This window comes from Catharus ustulatus, chromosome 3 (assembly GCF_009819885.2).
Source record: "Catharus ustulatus isolate bCatUst1 chromosome 3, bCatUst1.pri.v2, whole genome shotgun sequence".
Taxonomy (NCBI): domain Eukaryota; kingdom Metazoa; phylum Chordata; class Aves; order Passeriformes; family Turdidae; genus Catharus; species Catharus ustulatus.
The window spans coordinates 80,786,833-80,805,807 of NC_046223.1; the positions used below are offsets into that span (position 1 = coordinate 80,786,833).

At 38.5% G+C, this 18,975-nt stretch overlaps 1 protein-coding gene across 1 annotated transcript in view; it reads left to right on the plus strand.

Annotated features, from left to right (window-relative positions):
- The window catches only part of MDN1 (midasin AAA ATPase 1), a 92,349-nt gene that overhangs the window by 34,581 nt on the left and 38,793 nt on the right, over nt 1–18,975 (plus strand). Inside the window, exons 32-55 of the mRNA XM_033054512.1 lie at nt 220–364; nt 1,420–1,549; nt 2,075–2,305; nt 3,020–3,217; nt 4,639–4,847; nt 5,385–5,507; nt 6,402–6,599; nt 6,691–6,798; nt 7,379–7,567; nt 8,289–8,378; nt 8,472–8,732; nt 8,866–9,136; nt 9,504–9,663; nt 9,965–10,081; nt 10,707–10,915; nt 11,465–11,610; nt 12,087–12,289; nt 13,340–13,560; nt 14,594–14,707; nt 15,477–15,609; nt 16,279–16,388; nt 17,031–17,164; nt 17,565–17,725; nt 18,077–18,197. Of these exons, the coding sequence (XP_032910403.1) occupies nt 220–364; nt 1,420–1,549; nt 2,075–2,305; nt 3,020–3,217; nt 4,639–4,847; nt 5,385–5,507; nt 6,402–6,599; nt 6,691–6,798; nt 7,379–7,567; nt 8,289–8,378; nt 8,472–8,732; nt 8,866–9,136; nt 9,504–9,663; nt 9,965–10,081; nt 10,707–10,915; nt 11,465–11,610; nt 12,087–12,289; nt 13,340–13,560; nt 14,594–14,707; nt 15,477–15,609; nt 16,279–16,388; nt 17,031–17,164; nt 17,565–17,725; nt 18,077–18,197 (3,982 nt within the window). The remainder of the gene's footprint in view (nt 1–219; nt 365–1,419; nt 1,550–2,074; nt 2,306–3,019; nt 3,218–4,638; nt 4,848–5,384; nt 5,508–6,401; nt 6,600–6,690; nt 6,799–7,378; nt 7,568–8,288; nt 8,379–8,471; nt 8,733–8,865; nt 9,137–9,503; nt 9,664–9,964; nt 10,082–10,706; nt 10,916–11,464; nt 11,611–12,086; nt 12,290–13,339; nt 13,561–14,593; nt 14,708–15,476; nt 15,610–16,278; nt 16,389–17,030; nt 17,165–17,564; nt 17,726–18,076; nt 18,198–18,975) is intronic.

Consider the following 18,975-nt stretch of genomic DNA (forward strand, 5'->3'; position numbering starts at 1 on the left):
GTGTGTATGTAAAAGAAAACTCCCAGAACAATGAAAATATCAATTTAACTTCATTATCTGTTTGCAGCAGTGTCCCTCATTTTAGTCTTTTCTGTTACCCATTATATTAGGTAAAGGAAAGTTTATCCAGGCTAATTAATATGAATTTCACTTTTAAGTGATCTTCTGAAGTGTGGAACAAAATTTAAAGTAAGCAATATTTTTTAACCTTCTCTCTAGTGTTCTTGAAGCTGAAAAGACATTGGTACTTGCTGAAAAAGGTGGTCAAGATGATGAGGAGAATGAAGTAGAGCTATTAGTTGCAGGAAAGAAATTCCGTATCCTTGCGACCATGAACCCAGGAGGTGACTTTGGGAAAAAAGAGGTAAATACCAAAACATCTGGAAATACAACATGCATCTTCTGGTCATACTGACCATTAAGTGGTTGGAGATGCAGTGCAAAAATGCATGAGTCCAGTTCTGGCTATCCAGTGCTTTCTAGTTGGCATCTGCTTTGTCACTCTACAGGAGGGTTGGGTGAATCTGTTTTCTGCCACTTTGGCATTATAAATGAATGCTCAGCAAAATGTCAAAGGAAACTTCAGACCTCTAAATACTCTAGTTAGGCTTGATATATGGAATATTCAAATACAGGAATTTGTGAAGCAAGTAAATCCAGCTCTCTGGGGTAATACAAAGTTGCATAGTTAATGCTATTCAGCAAGTGATGGTCATCTTGTGTTTCTTAGTGAATAATGAGCATCACATCCCAAAAAAGTTTGTCATTAAAGGAAAAAATTGTTTCTGAAGTTGAGAATTAAGTAATTTAAAACATGCTAAAGAAAATCCATAAGAGCAAAACCCTACAACTTTTAAGTAGTGTTGGAAGTTAGGTCTAAAGAAAAGAACCAGAAACTCTTTTGCGCAAAAGATGAGTATTCCATTTAAAGTGGTTTCTGGAGTAGAGAACTATTCATTGAGGCCATGTGTTTAAACAGGATTTATTTCTGGATTACATTTGTGCTACTAATTTTTGTTTGACCAATTCAGCCAAGGAAGAGAGGAATTAGAGAAACAAGTTGTAATTGAAGGCAAATTTCCATGTGGTGGTTTGCTTCTGTAAGCGAAGGGAGATTACAGAGCCATTGTTTGATACATGCTGTCCCAGAAAGAAATGGAGCTTTGGTGCTTGCAAACCAGCTCAGTTTCTTCCCATATTTTTTTGAACTTTCTTTTCCACTCATTTCCTGCATTGATGCCACTACTAGGAGTCTTAAAAATCCTCCTTGTTTCACAGATTTTCTTACAAAGTTAGAAAGATCTATCTTGTTCACTTTACTGTTTACAAGTACAGTGACTACAAGGCTGTTGTTAACTGACCTTTAGGGAAGATGATGTAGTGAATCTTTAATTACTCTGTCCCTCTGCTTGTTTGCAGCTTTCCCCTGCGTTGCGCAACAGATTTACAGAAATATGGTGTCCACAGAGCAATGGCCGGGATGATTTGATACAGATTGTAAAACACAATCTTCATCCAGGGTTGTCTCTGGGTGCAAAAAACCACAAGGGTAGGTATTTCTTGTGTTAGTATTCAAGCAGATTGGATGCTGCCAACCTTTCCTCAGAATTTGCACCACTGTTGCCCTTTTTCTGCTACATTTCTCCCTGAGGACAGTATGATATATTTTGGACTTTGTTTTTCTTCACTGTGTATATTATAGCCAGAAGTAAATTCAAGGCTGTGTTTGCTTTACCATCCAGATAGTTGAACTGTCCCCCAGCCCTTCAACATCTCAGCTTGGTTTTAATGTAGAGTGCTGAAAGAACTGGCCCTTCACTTTCTGCCAGCAGCTTCACTGTTATTATTAGTCAATTGATGCTGTCTTGTTACCTGAATATAAAAGGATCCGTAACAACAGCTCAGGCAGGAACTTTATCTTCTCTTGTTCTGTTTCTAGGATATAGAGTATCCATCCACATTGCTCATGCAGCTGTACCTACTTTAGAGATGTTTTTACAACAGTGTAGTAGTTGTGACCAAAATAATTGTAACTCAAATTTATTTGGGATTTTTTTTGTAACTTTTTTTTCAGGGGCAGACATAGCAGAGCTCATGATGGACTTTGTTGAATGGCTGACTAATCAAGAGTTTGGTCGCCAGTGTATTCTCAGTGTGAGAGATGTCTTGGCCTGGGTTAATTTTATGAATGCCATGGCAAAGAATGAGTCAAGTTCTGCCAAGGGATGCAGCCACCTTAACATTTCTCCAGTGATGTCTTTTATCCATGCTGCATGTTTGGTGTATATCGATGGAATAGGATCAGGTAAGTCTTCAGTGCTCATTTGGTAGCAGAATATACGAAAATGTGTATTTGTATTAATATTTTTAACAAAATGCTTTGGGGCAGCATGGAACTCTTCTGGGAGAAGTTTTCACTTCCATTTGACAACCTCCTGTAAGTCATTTGCCTTTTCTGTGTTTCAGTAGCAAGAGTTTGAGTAATAGAGCAAGCTGAAGTAAAGTAGAGGGATTCATAATATTACAAAGGCTAGCACACGAATTAAGAAAACTTACGGTTTTTATTGAGTGTTCTGAACTGACAGCAGTACATGAGAACATAGGATACTCTCTATCCCCCACTCCACATGTCAGCATCTATCTGTGCTGGCCTGTACCATGCACATAACTGAGAATACCTTTTTGTGTTTGGCTGCTGGCCCAGCTGATAAATAGTAGATAAGGGAGAGGAGGAAAAGTGAAAGGCACAAGAAATGCCAGAAAAGAAAGCCTGGGGGGGGCCTATGTCAAGGGATTGGAGTGATTGTGATGGTAGAGGAAAGGGAGTTGGAAATCCAGTGTCATTAATTCTGTTCCTCACAGAACAACCTGTCCATGGTAAATAGTACTGGAAGCACTGTCAAGCAAAAACATTAAAATAAAATATAAACCTTTGGGCACATGAAGGGATTGCGTTTCTTGTCATAAGATGGATGTTCCTAGTTATGTTGTGAAGCACACTTAACTTTCCTAATTACAGGTACAACATCCTGCTCAGCTGATACAGCTTTATTAGCTCGTGAGAAATGCCTGACATTCTTATCTGAGAAAATAAGTCAATTCTTTGAGCTGACTGATTATCAGAAGAATGAACTGAAGATTTATGACAGAACAAAGGAAAAAGAGTTTGTATGGATGGACAACTTTATAGGAATTCAGCCGTTTTTTATTCCAACAGGCAAGAGACTGGGAGTGGGTGGACATTTATGTTTTCAGTAGTTTGGTTATTCACTAAATCTAGGTAGGATACCTGAACCATCATAGAAGAATTTATTGGTTCTTAAGCTCTAGAAAAATACTTCTTCTGTCTCCAAGTGTCTAGATTGCAACTCAGTCACATTTATTAAGACACATCTGTTCATTCCCTTTTTTCCTTACTTCTTAATGGTTAATGGCCTAATTTTCATAGACTTTTTTGTGTTAAAAAGCTTTTTTTAGTTTTGAATTGTGATTTTCTGTCACATTTGTAAGCTCATAATACCTGTTAACTTCTACTAACTCAAGCTGCAGCTCATCCTTGCCCTTGTGCAAAGCATGGGAAGCAGGAGTCCTGGGTACAAAGCTAAACAGAATGGAGGTTAATGTCATGCCTTGCTCCAAAGATTTGCTAAAATTTTGGCAAAATTACCAAGTCTCTGCATTTCAGTTCCTCATGGAACAGAAATATGCAAATGGCAAAACACTACTTCTTACCCTTAAAATACCACAAGAGGACTAAAAAGTGATGACTGTGAGCTTTCTAAGTCAACTGGTTAGTTTTTAGCACATGGACCTATGTGTTCCTAATGCTGCACTAATTGTTCACATTTGGACTTTCTGACATTCATGGATTGTGTTAGTCATGCATAATATTGTACAAAGTACAATGGGTTTTTTTGTAAATCACTGAGTTCCCCTCTGCTGATCAGTTCACAAAAAGAGTGTCTTCGGATCCCTTTCATACTGAACAGCTATCAGTTTATGTAGGATGCATTGGTGATTAATATCTTGTATAAATGGCAGTGCTGTATTACAGATTTGGGGAAGTGATGTACATGGAGCTGTACTGACTGGAACTTCGCAGACAAACTGTGCTCTCTCCCCACTGTGTGCCATTACAACAGTAAAGGAGAAGCAAATTTTTAATTAAGGGGATGTTCCTTCACAGATCTGGCAGTGTATGGAACAGATTAATACATTATTCTGGAGCATGACTGGATTGTATTCCTCAGTGTCAGTTTTTCAAGAGCTGCTTTTGAGTTTCAGATCCACATGGCTGAAGTGCAAGAATACATTTGCATTTTTTTCAGGGATAGATCTCTAGTTAAGGTAATGAACCAAGAGGTATCGAGGTTTCATGGCAAAATAAATCATACATCTATATGCTTTTTTTTTGAAAATTCAATATAAATATGTGGAGATGGGCTGAGATGCAGCTGTGGGTCAAAGTGTATGTGCCAGATCTCTGAGAATGGCATAGAAGCTGGAGCTCCGTTGCTTGCCGTACTGAGATCAGCAATTTGCAGAGTGAGCTCATTCAGAGGCACACTGTCAGCACCTCCAGCATAAGCATTCTTCCATTGTTCAATTGTTTTCTGGTTTATCTTTCCTTTGTTTTAGGCCCTGTTCTCCAGAGGAACAACATGACAGATTATGCTTTAAATGCTGGGACTACAGCAGTGAATGCACAAAGACTGTTAAGAGCCCTACAGCTTAACAAACCTATTTTGTTGGAGGGCTCACCAGGAGTGGGCAAGACCAGCCTAGTTGCTGCCCTGGCAAAAGCCTCAGGCAACTGTCTTGTTCGAATCAACCTGTCTGAGCAAACGGTAGAATAAAATATTATCTTCATTCCTCTGTGTTTATGTAGGGTAGAAGCTCTGTGTGACTTTTAAAGTGCAGTTCTCTTTAACTTTGGCACTGTGTCTGAGAAATGTCAATTTTTCTTTCTTGCTCTCAAGATAGAACTGAATGGCAGGGGGAAGCAGACAGAGCAGTAAGCTTCTGTGAGTGAATGCCAATTCCCAGATATTTCTGTTCTTTTCAGGTGAAGTCATGCGTATCTTTGTCTACTATGTTTTTCTTGGCTTCTGCAACATTACTTGAAAACAGCTTTAAGGCTTTTTAGCTTTTCTGTTCCAATTTAAATTTTTGTTGTTAAGTTAAATATAGTACCTGGTCACTGGAGTCCTATAATGGAAAAGCTTTCAGCATTTTGCAATTGCTGAAAATTTTTAAATAGACCTAAAGTGTAGATATTAAAGGGAAGGGAAAAAATGTTAAGTAAAGTTATCAAATGCTGTTTATGAACTTCTGTTAAATTTTGTAATTCCTCAACTCCCTCATTCTGTTCTTTACTCCTAAAGGACGTGACAGACTTATTTGGCACAGATTTGCCTGTTGAAGGTGGGAAGGGAGGAGAATTTGCCTGGCGTGATGGACCACTGTTAGCAGCATTAAAGGCTGGACACTGGATTGTCTTAGATGAGGTAAATTCAAGTTTGGGGGACAAATAAAATGGAATGTTCTAGAAGAGCAGATTTGGTGATTTGGCCTGTGGAATAAATATCTTGGAGTGCCAATGACATCCCTTCGTGGAGGCAGGTGATAACTAGACTTGTTTGACGCAAGAGAACAAGGATTGAATCCCAGCTTAAATTACTGCAGAAAGCCAAGTATAGGTCTGATTAACATTTGAAAAGTTTTTAGGGAAGAGTGTCAACAGGAGTTTTGGAACACGTGTTCTTACGTGGATACGGTTTCATTGCAATAGAAAGTGTTTTTCTGGGGACTAATACGCTGTGTTGGTTACTGATACAATTGAGAAGAGTTCCATCTTGCCAGAATAAGTTACCCTGCCACTGCAGGTTCGTTCCTGTACCATATAGCAAGTGCTTTCAAGCATGTGTGTGCACAGATCTACCTTCTTGGCAATATGCATTCTAATTATTGCAGAGTGCAAAATCTTCAGTTCTTTAACCCCTTTTAAACCTCTCTTTTCCCCCTCTATTGTGAAGAATGACACTTTAATTAACCACTGTAATTAAATAGCTAAGACTACCTTAATTTAAATGAACACACAGAATGCTCTGAGTGCCACAAATGTATGTACATAAATTTTTAAAAAAATCTTGAAAATACAGGTTTTACAATGGAGAATTGTTTTGTTATCACAGTGCAAAAACACAGTACAAATAACAAGTGAACATAAGGAAGTGTTAGTTCCAGTGTAATAACAGTCTGGCTGATGGTAATAACAGGTGTTAGTTCTAGAGAAGCAATGAAACGGAATTTTACCTTCTATGTATGCCAGACTATTAGACTAGAGATTATGCAAAATGTTTTGTAGAGTATTAACATTGTGTCTTTATTTCTTTCCTCAGTTGAATCTGGCTTCTCAGTCTGTGTTAGAGGGGCTTAACGCGTGCTTTGACCACAGAGCTGAAATTTATGTTCCAGAATTGGGAATGAATTTTCATGTACAGCACAAGGCAACTAAGATTTTTGGATGCCAGAATCCATACAGACAAGGAGGTGGAAGAAAGGGTCTCCCCAAGTCCTTTCTTAATAGATTTACACAGGCAAGCTTCTTTGTTTGGTTTAAACTACATCATGATCCTATCTTAAAGGTTACTGACTTTATAAACACCCTGGATTCTCTTGATTTTACAGGTATATGTTGATCCCCTGTCAGCAGAAGATATGAAGTTTATTGGGAATACATTGTTTCCTGCTATTGATAAAACTATTATTGCTAAAATGGTTGCTTTCAATAACAAGGTAAACATAATTTAATTTCTTTTCTGTAGAAGTGGGCAGAATACAGTAAGATTAGAAAAAAAATAAGTAATATTTCCAAGTATTTTTATAGAGAAGTGTGTGGGTAAAAAAAGAGGGATGGAAATATATAGAAGATAATGAAGAAAATGCAGAAGAAAGTAAAGAACACCACTAAACCTGATACCTGAATTCTTATACCATGACTGTCAGATGCTTGGTTGATATCTGATGAGGCACTGTTTTTCACAGAAGATAAAACATATATACATAGGAGAAATTCTGTGATCTTAGGTAAAATCTCTTGTGTCAACATCTTACTGCATATTATTTATAAGAGTGCAGGAGTAAACTGAAAAATTGAGCTGAGTGTTAGAGAAACAGTAGAGACAAACTAAATCAAGCTTTAGTTCCTAATTTACTTTCAGCAAATTAAATTCAACCTGCTCTTGCAGTTGTCTTTGCCTTGTAAGCAGTGCCAAAGGCAGAAGTTCAGTTGATACTTTAAAAAAAATATATTTGAAGACCAGCTTGTGGGTGGAATAAAAGGTCATTTTTTTAATTGCTACTTTTTTTTTTCCAGATTGAAGAAGAAGTAATGGCTGAAAAAAAGTGGGGACAGAAAGGAGGGCCTTGGGAGTTCAACTTACGTGATCTTTTCCGCTGGTGCCAGCTTATGCTTGTTGACCAGTCACCAGGATGTTATGACCCGGGCCAGCATGTGTTTTTGGTGTATGGAGAAAGAATGAGAACCAGAGAAGACAAAGAAAAGGTGAACCATTGTTCTCCTTCCTTTCTCTTCAGATGGTCAGGACGTATTTATCGAAATTCAAGTATGGATCTCCAATTTGAAGACACCTTGCAATTCATTCCTAGACATTTATCTCTTAAAAAAGAAAAATAGGTTTGTTTGGGGTTTTTAGGTTCAATATAAGTATCTGCTTCCTTTGCCTTTTGAAATACCAATTTAATCAGTATAAAAGCAGACATCTGATGTAAATGAAGTTGAGTAGAATAACCAAGGACTTATAATAAAACACATCATATTATTGTGTGATTCTGTATTAAATAATAATGTTTGCTACCCACGTAACCTCTTGCTTAGAAATTCTGTGCTTTTGTTTAATTTCACACCATTTAAATGGTGTTAAACTGAAGGGTCAGATTGTAAAACTGAAGTTACTGGCTGTATGTGACTGGATATTTCCTCATGGGTGTATTTATTTATGAAGTGAATTCTGTCACAGTACTTTGTTAAATAGAAACATTCTTTACAGTATTTCAAGTCTCAGGAAACCGTGAGGGTTGCTGTGGGCAGCTCACACTGACATTGTTTGCTGTGCTTCAGGTTAAATGAGCTTGTGATTTACTGTGTTGGTTGCTGTCATAGAGGTGGGGAGCTGAGAGGAAGATACTTCAGATGTAAACCTTCAGAAGTGAATCTTTGGAATGGTGGATAACTGGAACTGATAATTCTCGTTTTGCTGTTCTAGGTTATTTCTGTATACAGAGACATTTTTGGCCAGGAGGCCAATGTGTATACAGGAACCAGGGAGTTCCACATCAATCCATATAATGTTCAGGTAAACTGGTGACAAGGGGTTTTGTAATGGGATAGGGAAGGGATCAACTTGCAGAGCTAAACTCCATTTGCCTCTGTCTGTCATCCCTTTCAGATTGGTTATTCGGTTCTTTCTCGTGGCAACTATATTCCTCATTCTGGCAGAACCCTGTCACTTCTGCATCATTCGCTGCAGTCCCTGGAGTCCATAATGAAGTGTGTGCACATGAGCTGGATGGTGATCCTGGTGGGCCCAGCAGCTGTTGGCAAAACCAGTCTGGTGGAGCTGTTGGCCCATCTGACAGGCCATCGGCTGAAGATCATGGCAATGAACAGCGCGATGGATACAACTGAGCTCCTGGGTGGATTTGAGCAGGTAAATAATGGCAGCAAGTATTTCTCCTTCCTACCTAATAGTGGCCAGTCTGCTGTGAGTTAAGTGTTTGCAAATGGAGCTTTGGCACCCGCAGTGTTCTGCATGGGCTGACTCCCTAATGGGCTGTTTGCAGGTTGATATCAACAGGCCGTGGCAGCGCCTCTTGGAAAAGGTGGAGAGTGCTGTGAGCACACTCGTAAGGGACAGCCTGCTCCTGGCAGAACTTTGTGCGGATGATGCTGAACTCCTGCTGCGTGCTTGGAGCAATTTCATCCTGAATTACAAACCCAAATCTCTGGGGGAAGGAGGTGGAAGTGTTACAGCTGAGTTAGTGAGCAAACTGGAGGGAATACTTGTACTAACTCAGCGACTAAACAACAAAATAAATTCTTACACAAAGGCAGGTATGTATGTTGGTTTTCCTTCTTTTTTTTTAATCATTGTTATTATAATAAGGCATTAATACTCATGAAATTTCATCTAATAGGGGAGAAGTGATGCAGAAAAGTACCTGTTTAGGGAGTAAAGTGTCAATCTGTTTTATATTTCTTTGTGCTTGCAAACATTTTCTGTTCACATGGATTTTGCCTGTGAGAGGTTACTGAAGAGCTGGGGTCTCTAAATGTTACATTCCCTTAAAAAGTAGGAAGCAGATATGTTTATTAATAAAAAAATATATGTTTATTAACAAAATAACTACTGTTTTTCCTGAATGATGCTGGAAGCTACTTCATTAATGTAAGTCTCAGTGCAAGATGTGTTTCCTTTCAGAGTTTGCTCACCTGGTAGAAGAGTTCCGGCGTTTCAAGCTGCAGCAGGCCCAGGCTGCTGACTGCAACAGCCATGGCACTTTTGAGTGGGTAGATGGGATGTTGGTTCAAGCCCTGCAGTCTGGAGACTGGCTCTTAATGGACAATGTTAATTTCTGCAAGTAAGAGATTTTAGTGGCCTTGTTTCGGTGAACCCTTTGACTTCCCTGATTGACTTTACCTCTTACTGAGTGGGTCACAACTTGAATATTTTGCATTTGATAATACACAGGAGCAATAACTTAGATTTTCTGGAAGAGTATCTTCCTTCTCTGACAGCTTAGCACTTGACAGTTTTCATGTTGCCTTATAAAGTAGTTAACTGTTTGGCTTTTGCTTAAGATTGGTACCATTTTGATTTCAGATCAGAAAGGGGTCAAACTGGTACCTTTTTATGACCACATGAATTTGTTTTGCATGTAGCCCTTCTGTGCTGGACCGCTTGAATGCTTTGCTTGAACCAGGAGGTGTTCTGACCATGAGTGAGAGAGGTGTCATAGATGGCACCATTCCTACCATAGCTCCTCATCCAAACTTCAGGTATTTATTTCTGCCTTTTGGTTTTTGTTTTTTCCCCTCCTTTGTCAAATAGCAGGTTTAGAATAAAAATGTCATGCGAGAGCCAGTCTTTTGATGCTGTGAATGCTGTTCAGTTAGCCCTGTAGTGTAGTGACATTCTCGCAGGGAGGAAAACTGCACTGTGAGCATATAAAAGAGAGCTTAAGAGGCTTTGCTTTATATCCCTGGTGCAACACAAACTATTGCACAGGAAAATTCATAGCAGCGTGCCTCTGCCTTGATTTTGCATTTCTAATTTAGGATTTCAGCACTTCCCTGTCTCACTGTAATGAAACTGAGGGTACATGCATTGAGGATGATGAAGTCTTGAGATATACTGGTTATGAAAGCTGATATATGGGCATAATAATTTTCTTCCCAGCTTTTTCCATCCCATACATAAATTTGAGTTTCCTGAAGTGACAGGACTTTAAAAACCCCAACAAACCACCCAGATTGGCAGTCTCTCAGACCTGAAGTAGTCTCTGGGGAGGAGAATGTAACAGGATTCTGTATAATTCCTACCTGTTATAAATTCAGGACAGGAAAATGGATGATTGTTGTAGGTCCATTCCAACGTTAATTCTTCTTTTCTAATATCCAACAGGCTTTTCCTTTCTATGGATCCAGTTCATGGGGAGATATCCAGAGCCATGCGGAATCGTGGGATTGAAATTTACATTCCTGGGGAGAATGATGGAAATATGCTGGACAGTCTGGATTTGAAGTTACTCCTGCATGGCTTGGGTTTAGTTGGAGATAGTGTCTGTGATGCACTTCTGGCTGTGCATTCAGAAACCAAGGCAGCAATAACAGGTAAAAAAAGTCTGCTCAGTATTCTTTAGCAACGTGGGCTCATTACATATATATGGATGAAGTCTTTAGTATTAAACCTTGGTTATTTTATTGTGTTATGTGCTGATATAAATAAGCATATAAAACTGTAATCAGGTACTTTTGAATTGGTTGTTTACCTTCCCAGGAAGTAGGCCCAAGTCATGAAAAAGGGGCAACTACACTGCTTTGTTAAGGGAACATCAGACACTGGCACATGTCTTGTGTCCCTTGCTGTCAGGAAGGCAGTGTATTCAAAGTGAAGATCAGCAAAATAGAGTGTTTGCACAGGTTGTACTTTGCAGCTGAGTTTCATTCGTCTCAGATGTTTGACGTCTTATTTTGAGCTGGTCATCTGTGATTTTACAGTCTTGTCAGATTTTCTTACCAGCCTTGGGAAGAATCCATTCAACTTTCAGGAGAGCAGGATGTGTTTGTTTTGTATCATGACACCTAAAGTGGTGTTTGTTAGATGAAAGGGCTGACAGTTGCTAAACATTTGTGCCGCTCTAATTGCTGTGTATCTTTCAGGTTCTGTGTCATCTTTGTCACCTTTGCTTCAGGCTGCTGTATTAATTGTGCAGCAAATAAAAAGAGGCCTTGGATTAGCAAAGTCTTTTTACAGAGCCTGTTGGGAAGTTTATGGCCACTCACAACAACTGCAGATTAACCAAAAGGTAAAAATCCTATATTTGAAAGCTTTTCTTAGCTCATCTAGATAAGTGAAAAATTTAACTTCATGAGGCTAGTGTTTGAAATCCTCTGTTTCGTAAGTGCCTGTGCAGGAGACTGATGAAGATGGTGCTCTTGGAGAGATGAACCAAACAATAAATATCCTGTTTGGACTCTGAGGCTTGTAGTTTGTAACAGCTTCAGTTGAGACTTAGGGATGTTCATGCTGATAGATCTGTAACCTGTAACACTGTGCACACTGTCATCTGTAGAAACATTCATTTCCTCTTTGAAACTGCACAGTGTGTTATCTCACTTCTGATAGGAATATTTTGGTACTTTTTTTGTGTACTTGTGTTTGTAGAAGACTTGGTCTATAATAATTTCATAATAAATAGATGTAATTAAAGAGTTTCATGAGTTGTGCTTGAATGCATGTTTGAATCTGACTCTAAACTGCTTTTTTGGTTGTTTGTTGTAGCTTGTGTTAGAATTGGTTACGAGGCATGCTTCCTCTCTGGCTTCCCCTGACACTTGGGGTGAGTCCTTGCTGGCAGTGGGATTGTGGCCAGACTCGCTGCCTTCGGGGCTGTTTGCAGCTGAAGACTCACTCCTTTCCACAGTCCAGAGTGATGGACACGTCCTGATGTATTGTCTGCATAGACTAAACCTCAGAAACTGCAGGTAGGCAGGAAATTTTTTTGTCCAGTAAATGAGAAACAGTATATGTGAACTATTCATGGTACATCACTGTTTATTGCAAAATCCTGTCTTCATCAAATTGTGCAGGTAGAGACTGTGATTGTCATACTCTGTAACTGTGTTCATGTTACTGTTCCATACGACCACTGCAAATGGAAATTTAATTATTTACTGCTTTATTCTTAAGTCTTCCAAATGCATTGAAAATACATGACTTTTTAATGTTCAATAAGTGCATTTGACTCATTTTTTTGAGAGCTTTTTAGCAGAAAATGTGAATGCAAACACTGGATTTAGTAGGTAGTAAGCGCCCCAAAATATCTTCCTTTACTTTCCTTATAAGCTTTAATAAAACCTTAATTATTTATCAGTAATTTTTGGTCCAGTAGCTTAATGTAAAAACGCAAATTTCCTTTTTCAGACAGAGCTGTCTGAAAGAAGCATTATTACCCCCTGTGCAGGGGGTATATAAAAGAATTTTTAAATTTTTTCTTCTGCAATATAGCTGTTAATTTTTACAACACTGGTGCAAAAACTTTGTTTCTGCCTTCTTTGCTTAATAACCTACTCTGGACAGGTACTGTAGGTTGCTTCTGGTGAAAGAACAAGCTGTGGAAGTTTGTACTAAGACACAAAGTTGAAATTGTAAACTCTTAGCAATATGCTGTGTTGTTGACTGTTTTTTATTCAGTTTTGTTGTTTATTTTTTGCTCAATGCCACTTCCTACCTTTGTCTTTTTTAATTTAACATTGCATATCATTCTGGTGCACAAATCAATTATAATTTCTCAGTGAAATTCTGTACATGTTTTCTTGGGATACTGAATGAATTTTTGGCAATAGTGAGGTCCTAATAGACGCTGCCAGCTGATTTGAAGTTGGAAACTGGTTTTAAAGCTAAAGGAAGGAGGAAAGATCATTGTATTGCTACACTGATGCCTAAAGATGTTTGCATAGCTTGACTTGCAAAATATGTTTTTTCCTGGATCTGGCAGATTAAGCCCTTGATTGCTGGACTTCTTTATGTTTCAGGACATTACCAGTGACTCTGGAAGATCTGAAGAGAGTTATGCAGTGCACTAATCCCGAGAGTCTCAAGTTCAGTGCTGTTGAGATAGATGCAAACTGGATGGACAAAATGGAAGTTCTCCAGGCTTCAGTGAAATTGTTCATAGAAAAGGCGACCAATCAAGATTGGAAATTAAGAGTTAAATGGCTTAACTCCTTAGCTAAAAATCTACCACAGGGGCTTGGTATGTAATCATTTTACTTTTGTCCAAGGGCTGAGTTGTTATGGTTTTGCAAATCTTAAGTCTTCTATGAAAACATCCAGACCATTCCAAAGTATGAGTTATGAAGACTCGACTACCCACACTAACTCAAGGGCATGGAGGCTCCAGGGAAGGACAGATACAGGTTGTGCGTGTTAGGGAAGTAAGGAGATTTGGGCTAAACATTACCTTTTATTGCTCAGCCATGTGTGTAACTTGTCACTTCTGAATTAGATATTTTTTTATCAGTTTTGGACTGTATAAGCAAATATATCTTTTCACTGCTTTTCATAGTGACAGTGAAAGCAGTCAAAGGCCTTCTGTTAAAATACGAATGCTTAGAAAGCCAAGAAACTGCAGAACTGAGATTTCATGAAGCAAGGTTTTCTGAACATTCAGGATAATAGCTGAGATGAACTATTCAGTGAATTACAGAGGTAATTGCATTAAACTCATGGAGCATTTAGGCAGGCATTAGTCCAAATAATTCACATGTTTAGCTTTCATCTATGGTCTGAAATCTCAGACTATGCTGTCTCTATATTAATTGTTTCCCCTTTATTTTGCCATCTTTTCAGGCAGGTAGATCTGTAAAGTAGAAAATATGTAAAAAATTACTTTAATGAAAACTGTGCTTTTTTTTTTTAATTGTAAAGAAAGTAAGAGTTGTCCCCCCCACCCCCCCCCAAAAAAAAAAACCAACAAAGTATTGAGAGGAAGATTTGAAGGTATAACTTAATGTATCTTCACAAACTAGCATACATATAGTATCTACAGTTCAACTAGAATTCCTTATATTTATGGAATATAAGGATTTATAGGATTTATGTCTTCAGCTGTGACTTCTGGTGCTTTTAAGACCTTTTAGAGCTAATACAAAATATGACCAACCATCATATCCAGAGTGTATGCACAGATATGATTCAGTCTGCTTGTGCTGGCTCAGTTGAAGCTACTTTTCTTGATTTGTACTAAATGCTCTTTTCTGCCCATGTTCTCTCCTCTTCACCTGCAGATTCAGTGCGGATTCAGCTGGAAGCAGGTGCTGTAGCCCTTGGTTGTTTTTATGCCAGTCCCCTCTCATCTGGAGTCAGTAACATGATCAAGTTGCTACAGCCAAATATGACAGGTACTCCTGAAAAAGATGGATGCAAAACATTGTTTCCTTTTTTTGTTCTCTGAATACACTGCAACCCTTCTTAGGAAATGTACGTAGCGAAACAAAGGCTAATTTCTAAATATATGTTGCCTTTATCATGAAAGAGAGTGCAACAAAGAAAACAAAACAAAACAAAAAAAATAGAACAAATACAAACATTCTTGCTGTTTAGAACAGCAAATATGGCAATTGGATGTATTGATGCTATTCAAGTTAGAGATGAGTGCTCTGCCCATGAGTCCTGGCTGTGTATGTAGATGTATTCCTACAGCTCAGAGTGATGTTCTGAAGAGTGATTCAAATATTCACTGCCTTTCTGACCTGATAATATAGGCTCTTTGAAACCCATGGGTTGGCCTGTAATTTTGCCTTGATGTTTTGTGGGGAGCTCAGACTTGTGGCTTCCTTTCCAAGCTTGTTAGGTGCATGAAAGCTGCATACAGTGACACTGGGCCCTTTATGGATGGTCTTGGGTGTTTTGCCTGGACTGTGAGCCAGACTTGAGTTTCTGAGCTCTGTTTGGGTGCTCTAACCCCTGTTTAATTTACTGTTACTGTTCTGTTTTACAGAACCTGCAGTCAGTTTGAATGCTTTTCTGTTTGTATATCTGGAGTGAGACAATTTGATTGCCTTCCTCCTAAGCTGCTTCTTTCTTTCCCTAATGTTCTTGCATAGGCAGGGGTCCAAGAAAAGAACTGAGTCATGTTTCACTGCTGTCCTATCTTGTCTGCCTTTCCAGATGAACATGTGATGCCTCTGGACCCAAGATGGAATATGCAGTTTTTGGAGATCATCAGAAATTCTGTGAACTTTGATACAGAAATGGAACACACAGACCAGCTTCTCATGCTTTTGAAGTCTGCAGCAAATCGGTGGGTTACAAGAAAACCCTTGTAAAGAGTGCCAAATTTCTGTAATCAGTGCTGAGTAAACACTTGAGGTGTCTGCCAAGTGTCTTTTTAAGTTTTGATAGGTGTGATCTAAAATACCAGGCAGAGGTTTTTGTACAGGTATTTAAATTCTTTGCGTTTTCTGTAGATGCACATTGAACACAATCACTTAATATAGGAGCAGAGCTCCCAACTTTCCATACAGGCTGCAGTTCTTCAAGGACAAATCAGAATTGAGGGATAAAGCATTAAAGAGGCAGAAGCAGCAGTGTGAGATCTCTGAGAAAACTGCAGTAGTTGCCCTGCTTTTGGATTGTTTTTCCTAATAAGATTTAAAAGTACATAGATTTTGAAGTTAAAGTATAAGGAAGCAGCTGCTCGTATATCCTACAGGCCATGGTGTTGCACGTGTTTAGCAGCTCACTGGTTTTTTTCTTCTGGTGAAGTCAGGAATCTGCTCCTTGTGAAGCTTGCTTCTACAGAAACCATTTTCAAGCAATTAGTTGTGTGGCATCTTGTACTTCTTCCATAATACACTGAACATATTATATCACTTTGTAGTTCAAATGTCATGTTGTAGTTCACCATTCTCATAAGGCCAAGGTTTAAAACAGTACTGGACTGATAACAGCTTTATTTTTTTTACTTCAGGGCAGTGTTATTTCTTGACCAAGAAAAAAGAAGTTATATTGAGAAGGGTTTGATTGCCAGCAAGAAGCCAAGAAACAGTGTCTTAAGAATGTCTCTGGATTTCCACAAAAGTGGGTTGATTTTCACTGTTCCTTTTGATTATGTAGTCAATTTGAAATATGGTTCATTTGCATTGTTATGAAATCTCTACTTTAAACATGGTGTGCAAAGAAAGAATATGTGAATGTAAAGCAGTCAAATGAGAGCTAGTGTGGTATCTAACACATTCTTAAATTAGATGTACCTTAGGCTACACTATTTGTCCTGCCTCTATGAGGTTATCAGTGAATGATTTCTCTCTTAATTAACCAAAATTCAGGGTGACAGTGAAGAGAAACTGGAATAGCATTCTGTCTTTAGCTAATAAGAATAACCAAGTTCTTCAGATGTGGAGTTTTTTTTATGTAAGTAGGAAGTTTTGCTTCTAAAACAATGGGTAAAATTTAGTGATGAGGTCAATGTACTGCATAGAAGCAATTGATAAAGGAATCCCTCTTTATGGATTTTTTAATATATGTATAAAATGCATAGAGGTAATAGAGAATAAATTATTATTGTGAAAATATTTATTGCTTCATTTCTTGGATCTTCTCGGGTTGTGATTTTTCTCAGTCATAGAGAGGTTCTAGTTATCAGAAGTTGACCCATTTGTGTCATGTGATGTGGCTGGAATATTCAGTCTCTGCCTTCTTTTCCTCTTCCCCAAACCTCAGATCCAGGAAGTTACAACTGTCTTCCTCATGGGATCGTGGTCAACCTTGCTGCTTTCTTTGAACTTTGGGATGCATTTGTCCTTCACTGGGTGAAGTCTACTCAAGTGGCCTTAAGTGATGATGACACACATGATGTGAGTAGACTTTCCACAGTACGTTTATGGAAGTTAAGTGAAATGAGATTGTGCGCAGAGCAGGGACTATGAAATAAACTGCAGTGCTTCTGTTTGTATTCAGGATATGCCTAAGAGTAGGCAAATAATCATGTTTGTTTCAGTGGCTGTATTTCTGCCCTCTAATACCTGCTTAGGATGGCATGAACTGTGCTGTGCTCTCCATTGATGATAAACAGAGTATCCATTTTTATCTGTGATAAGATTGTCTGAACCTGGACAGCTGACATGCAGGTCAGACTTCTCCCTCTTCAGACCATTAATATAACTTTGGTGAAATCTTGACATTGTAGACTTGGTGCAGGGATTGGTTGGTTTTTGAAGGAGGAAGTATTGTGTGACCTCCGTGGTTTGTTCCTAGGTTTTGTGCTGCTCGCTGTGGCGGGACCGGTTCTGGGCCATCTCTGACACAGTCACAGTGGATTCATCAGGGCTGTCTCTCCTGGCTCTGCACTGGCACTGGGTTATGAAACACCTCATTGACAGAATTCCTCAGATGCTTATTGGATCAGACCAGAACAAGTGAGTGGCTTGCTTTGGTGGATTTTGATTTGTTTCTGTTAAATGGCTGTATAAATGATTCTTTTCTTTAGCATTATAGCTACTTAGCATTGTTTAGATTAGTGTCCTAAGTTGTGTTCCATTAGTGATGCAAATAACATATTGAGTAGCTGTTTGTTTTTAAAATTTGTGTTTCCTAGCATTGTGCTTCTGCTTGCTCAAATGATCATCTAAAATTTTTACCCCCTTTAGTGAAAAGATGAGAGAAAGATTTCCTTATGCATCCTTTTACCTTGTTTCTTGAACTTCTGTTAACCATGGGCTTTTTTTCTCCCATCTGTCCCTCCCTTCTTTTATTTTTTCTTCTACAAGGATTTCCAGGGAAATTCAGTCTGTTTCACAGCAGATTCAGAACTGCTTGGTCAATCCTGCTGGTAATTCAGCCAATATGAAGATACTACAGAAGTCTCTAGGAAGACCCCTTCCTTTTAAGGTACCAGTATTCTGTTTGCAAAGGATTTGTATTTCCAGCAATGTCCAGATAGGCTTTAATGTATTTACAGCACTTGCTTTACAGGACAGCCAAACCACAATTGTTTTGTGTTTGCTAGATTGATTGAAAAGAAAATTTCAGTACCTATCTTTTGGGAAATATATCAGTTATACAGGTACGGCATTTCTGGTATTAATTATTATGGAAAATACTCACTTAATACAAAGGGATGCCTGAGTAATAAAAATGCTACTCCTTGCTCTGTTTTGGAGACTTGTGAATATCAGTATGCCACCAGCTTATTCAGTGAACATACGTGTATTTAGAACAGCCTGTGCACTTCCTTTTGTGCAGCATAGGGTGGGGCTGCCTTATGACTCCCCTGAACAAGACCTATTAACTTTGACAGTTTGGGAGTTTGCTCTCAGTATATTTCAGAATTCGTTGTAATTCAATTTTAAAAAAATCAGTAAATTTTCTAGAGGATACAAGTCCCTATTTAAAAGGAGTGCACAAGTAGTCATGTGCAGTCATGCGGGTGACTAGTACTTTGACCTAGGTTTTTATGACCTTATCTCTCAAGGCTACTCAGCTGTCAAAAATGGACATAGTCACTTTGTGAGACTGAAGAACGTTCTGTGCTTACTAAGAATTTGGAGAGATCCCAATGTATTTAGGCATCTAAATGTATCTAATGTATCTAAGTTCCAAATGTATTTAAATTGCAGGTGTAAACTACAATTTCTTGTAAGCGACAGTACAGTAGTTTCACGAATAC